The sequence below is a fragment of the Polistes canadensis genome, unplaced genomic scaffold, assembly GCF_001313835.1.
Source record: "Polistes canadensis isolate GaletaPanama2010 unplaced genomic scaffold, ASM131383v1 scaffold_238, whole genome shotgun sequence".
Lineage (NCBI taxonomy): Eukaryota > Metazoa > Arthropoda > Insecta > Hymenoptera > Vespidae > Polistes > Polistes canadensis.
The window spans coordinates 173,500-178,903 of NW_014569785.1; the positions used below are offsets into that span (position 1 = coordinate 173,500).

General features: G+C 28.4%; 1 protein-coding gene across 2 annotated transcripts in view; it reads left to right on the forward strand.

Annotated features, from left to right (window-relative positions):
• Nucleotides 1-5,404, forward strand: part of LOC106790425 — a 44,888-nt gene that overhangs the window by 16,062 nt on the left and 23,422 nt on the right. Inside the window, exon 1 of one of the 2 annotated variants that reach the window (XM_014755297.1) lies at nucleotides 3,697-3,806. The exons of the other annotated variant lie outside the window; for it this stretch is intronic. Coding sequence (XP_014610783.1) covers nucleotides 3,784-3,806 — 23 coding nt within the window. The 5' untranslated portion in view covers nucleotides 3,697-3,783. Of the gene's footprint in view, nucleotides 1-3,696; nucleotides 3,807-5,404 lie in introns of those variants that run through there. 2 annotated transcript variants of the gene reach the window in all.

Genomic DNA, 5,404 nt, shown 5'->3' on the forward strand with positions numbered 1-5,404 from the left:
AGGGTAAAGAATTCTAACGGAGAACCAATAAACTGGTTTAAAATATGTTGGATGCGTTTTGTCAAAAATGAACCGTATAAAATTTTCTATAAGACATCAATGAATGAGAACGAAAATTTTCAAGTCCTGAATTTATTACCACGTYGGGKTAGAYCAAGAAAGTTCRAAAATATTGTATTGACATCACTGTATAAAAATATCRGACAAATTACAACAGCAAAATTTAAGGACATAATTGACCTATTACGATACATACCACCAGAACATCATGATTTCTTCAAATCCCTTACACACACATAAAATGTAGACGAATAGTAAATTGTTTTGTAATAGATTTATGTTTGTAATTTTCTATGTTCTGTAATAAATTAAAAAATGTTTTGAATCGCATAAATTATGTTTCCGAAGTGTTTTCAACATATATAAAAMAAATTCAGTATTGTTTTTTTTTTCAATTTGAAAGATTTTAAATTATGTTGAATGAACTTGGGCACCTTCAAATTTTATAATGAATCTGACTATTAATTTTGAAAGTGGCCCAACTCCATTCTTGATAAGAAAACGCATGTTATTTACTTATTAATTGCCACTATTTTAACAGGAACTTTAAATTTAACATCCTTAGATACGCTTAAGCAGTATGAACCATTAGTATCCTATACGTATATTTTTAAATTCATTGAAACGCAAATCTTTAAATATCTCGATTTGAAGGTAAATGGAGTTAGGCCACTTTCAAAATAAGCGGCTCAATTGTACACGTAGATTAAAAATTGTTTTAATTGTCGTAATCGTAAAACGTTAGAATTACGAGTAAGTGAAAATTCTATCCCTCGATAATACAAAACGTCTAATAGTCAGTTTGAAATACATAGACGGTTGCTTCTCACGAAGATATCACACGCTACCTCCACTAATTGCAATTTTCATTGAAACCGGGTAGAAAGCACGCGAGAAACGTTAAAGAAAGAACGAAAGTAAATGAGAACGGAAAGTATTAATGAAAGTAGAACGAACGTTAAGGGATGAAACTAGACTATTTTCAAGAAACAAATGGTGACTTGTGATATTGTAAAAACGTGCCTATAACTTCTATTTAACTTTTCCTTTTTCTCAAGAAGCAGAAGAAGAAGAAGAAGCTTTTTTTAGTGTCTAATTTTAAAACCAGCATTTATCGATCCCTCTTCATAAATTTTCTATGTCAAGGTTCTCGCATAGAAAATTTAAACGTTTGCGAATAATTTTACGAAATGACATAACCACGCGATTGTTTGAGTAATAAAATAAATATAAAAAAATATATATATTAAATTATTAAAAAGTGTGTGTTCATCCATTATTTCTCGATGATGATACTCGCGTTATTCGTAATAATGTAACATAAATTTAATTTGATAACCCAAGTAATATCGATTGTCAAGGGACTTGCACGTGATGGTTTATGCTCACGTAGACCCACTTTTAAATGAGCACGAAGACCTCGAAAATTTCTTCTTTTTTATTTTTTTTTCAACAGTCGAACGAGTATTGAATTTAACGAGCAGTAGAAGAAGAAGAAATTAAAAACCAAAATGATGAAAAAAAAAAAGGGGACGAAGATATCCAACAACGACGATACCAACGCGAAAAATAAAACGAAATATCGAAATAAAACAACCCTCGAGGAGCGTGGGTTTTTCCCGTTAACGAAGCCCCTTTCCCCTATTTCTTTTTTTCATTCTTTTATCTTCTTTCCTTTCTTTCTTTCTTTCTTTCCACTGAAAAGTTTTTCGCAACTACGATTTCCTAAAAAATAAGAAAAAAAGTGAGGTTAGATAAAAAAATATATATCGGACATCTTTGTATTAAGTGTTTCGATATAATAATTATCGTGTTCTCTTAACGATCTTTTTCTTTTCATCGAAAAATCGAAAATTGTTTTTTCGTTGGATAATAAATAATAAATGATAAAATTTAACAGGGAACTTGGACATGAAAAGAAGTAGAACTTAGTTTGATTGAGTTGGACGTTTCGTCCCTTTATTGGGACTTCTTCAGCAACTTAATCTTTAAAGTTCAGCGTCTTTTTTCTTTAATTCGACATACATTTTTCTTTTTGTTAATATTCCAAACACAACACATTTAAATTTCGTTAATTCGATCGTTATTATTTAAAGTCCTCAACAAAATTAGTCCTCAGTTCTACTTCTTTTCATGTCCAAGTTCCCTGTAAAATTTTATCATTAAAAATTGTAATTTTGGACGAAAGAAATACTAAATAAATAAATAATAAAGATAACAAAAAAGTATAGAAAGATAAAGAAACTATAACATAAGTGTACATCTGTTACGATAAAAATTTCGAATTTTGATCTGTCGCGACACTACGTCGTGCATTACACGACACCTTTGGAATTTAATACCTCCGACATCCGCATTCTTCTTCCTCTTCTTCTTCTTCTTCTTCTTCTTCTTCTTCCTCTCCATCTTCTCACTGGATATTCCACGTAGAAGCTTGCTTTATTTCGAGCTCGTTCTATGAAAAGAATATTGCAACCGATATATCGAGCAAAACTTTAACGATGCAACCAAAGAACTTATCACCAATTTAAAATAATAATAATAATAATAATAATAATAATAAGCAAATAAATCAATCAAAACTATATCGACTGTTTGTTTCTTTTTTGTTCGTTCGTTAGTTTGTCACCATTTATGTTTCGCAAATAAATATCGTGACAAAAAAATATGATACGTTGGTCAACTTGTTCACTGACTAGAGAAAAAAGTTGTACGGAGAAAAACTATATATTTTGAATGGTAACGAAAATAAAGTGTGAAATAGCCAAAGAGAGTATGAAAAAGGATAAATAGAAAAAAAAAGAAAAAAGAAAAAAGAAACTAGTGTGTAGAATGTGCGGCAAAATGAAATGCAAACTTTGAGAGATACCCAAGAGGATACTCTCTCGTTTTTAAGATCATCTTTTCCATTTTCACTTGAAATTTTTCTTCCGTAAATGGATCGTAGAAGAAACGTACGTTAATATGAGAAAATATGTTTTAACTTGACCTTATATTGCTGGATAGCAATGACAATATTAGTCTAACAATAAGAAAAATATTACATTTTACGTGTATATAGTCGAGAATACAATGAAAAGAATAAAAAGACGTGTGTTTATTGTACCATATGCATGTACATAAATAATAGTTACATTTTTATTCTGAAACAAACTTCTTACTAACAATAAATATTTAAAAAAATCATTGAAGATTTTGGTAAGATTTAAAAATTTGTTGGTTAATGAAATGATGAAAAAGGTTTATTTTTAAAGTGTCTTAAAAATAAAGTAAAGTATTTCTTAAATAATGTTAATTATGATCAATTTGATAACTTTTAGAAACCCAAAAACATTTCTACTCTAAACTAGAATCTAAACATTTTTCTTCTAAACTATTCTACTCTGTCATCTCAGTTATTTATATTTTTAAATTTATTCTAACGTAGCAAACCCCTTCAATATCTCGACTCGAATATAAATGGACTTACATCATTTTCAAAATAAACGGCTCATACATATATTTCCGTGTATGTTGAACATCTATAAAATTACGTAGAAGGTAGGACAGTTTATTGTTAAGTCAAGTTGAAGTACTGGCTTGCTTGGTTGGTTGGTTGGTTTGTTGGTTGGTTGGTTGATAGTTTGTTTGCTTGTCGGTTCGAGATTGTTTGGATAATACTCCTAACGGGTTCGTTGGTTATCCACATACCAAACTGTCTAATAGCAAGGGGATGTTCTAACTATGAAAAACAATAAACCACATGGGTAAGGAACAATTTAGAAAATTATATTTGAATCGATATTTTAAGCGATATATTTCTAAAGTTAAATAATATTTTGTACTTTTCTCGTTAGAAAATCTTTTCTTCGAGGAAAACAAGAATAAGAATCTTGTTTATCCTTTAAAAACAGAAATAAAATCGTAAGTAAAGAAAAATCTCTTCTACGCGATTGTAGATTCGATATATATATATATTATATATTTCCGGAGATTGCACGTTTTCTTTTTTTTTGTATTCACCGTACAACCTTTTCATCCACAATTTTTCGTATTTTCCTTCATGAACGTGAATCCTTTTCCACGGATAACAAATCAACTAAATCGTATCGTTGCAAACGTATTTATAAGCATAACAATTTCTATATTACTTCTGAAAATAATGCGGGGAATATCCCATTCGATATGATCTCTCTATACATTTATTTATTTTCTTTTTATTTTCTATATATGATACCCTAAGGTGATTCAAAAATGATTAGACCATTAGAGATTATAGAATGGTAGTCATTTCAAGGAGAAAGATATAATCTACAAAATGAATTAACAATTATTTTCAAGAAGTACGTATATTGTTTGAAACAAAATAAATATAAATTTGTTAATATTTTTAATACATAAAAGAGATGTTTTTATTTTTAAATAATCTAACGATTCTATAAACGCGTCAGAGATTAATTATGATAGTGTACTTGAGTCAAGAACAATGATACAAATTTATTTGATGATACACAAATAAATCATCAGATTTATTATTCCAATTTTGTGATTTATAATTCATTGACATAATTACCAATATATATATATATATATAAATATTTCCACTAAAGTGAAGAAATCAGATGCTTAGCTTTAAAGTCCGCAGATTAGCTAGATTATGTACACATTAACGGTTTGCTAGGTTTAGAACGGTAATATATATAATATATTGTATTATAAATTTTGTTGTGAATCACGTTGCTCGTATAATAGTGTTGAAAATTAACGAATATACAAATTTCTCTACGGTACTACTGTCCATTACAATTTATTATTCAATAGACAAGTTAATCGTCTACCTCACAATTACATGAAATTATAAACAATATATTAGATGACTTATAGTTCATTGACATATTAACCAATATATATATATATATATATATATATACATATAAATGTTTCCACTAAAGTAAACAAATTAATTCCTTGGCTTTAAATTCCACAGATTAGCTAGATTATGTACACATTAACGGTTTTTTAGGTTCAGAATGGTAATATATATAATATATTATATTATAAATCTTGTTGTGAATCACGTTGCTCGTATAATAGTGTTGAAAATTAAGGAATATTCGAATTTCTCTACGGTACTACTGTCCATTACAATTTATTATTCAATAGAGTTGTACGTCTACCTCACAGTTACATGAAATTATAAACAATATATTCGATGACTTACAGTTCATTGACATAATTACTGGTATATATATATAAATGTTTTCACTAAAGTGAAAAAATTAATTCTCAGCTTTACAATTCACAGATTAGCTAGATTATGTACACATTAACGGTTTTCTAAGTTTAGAACAGTAATATATATAAT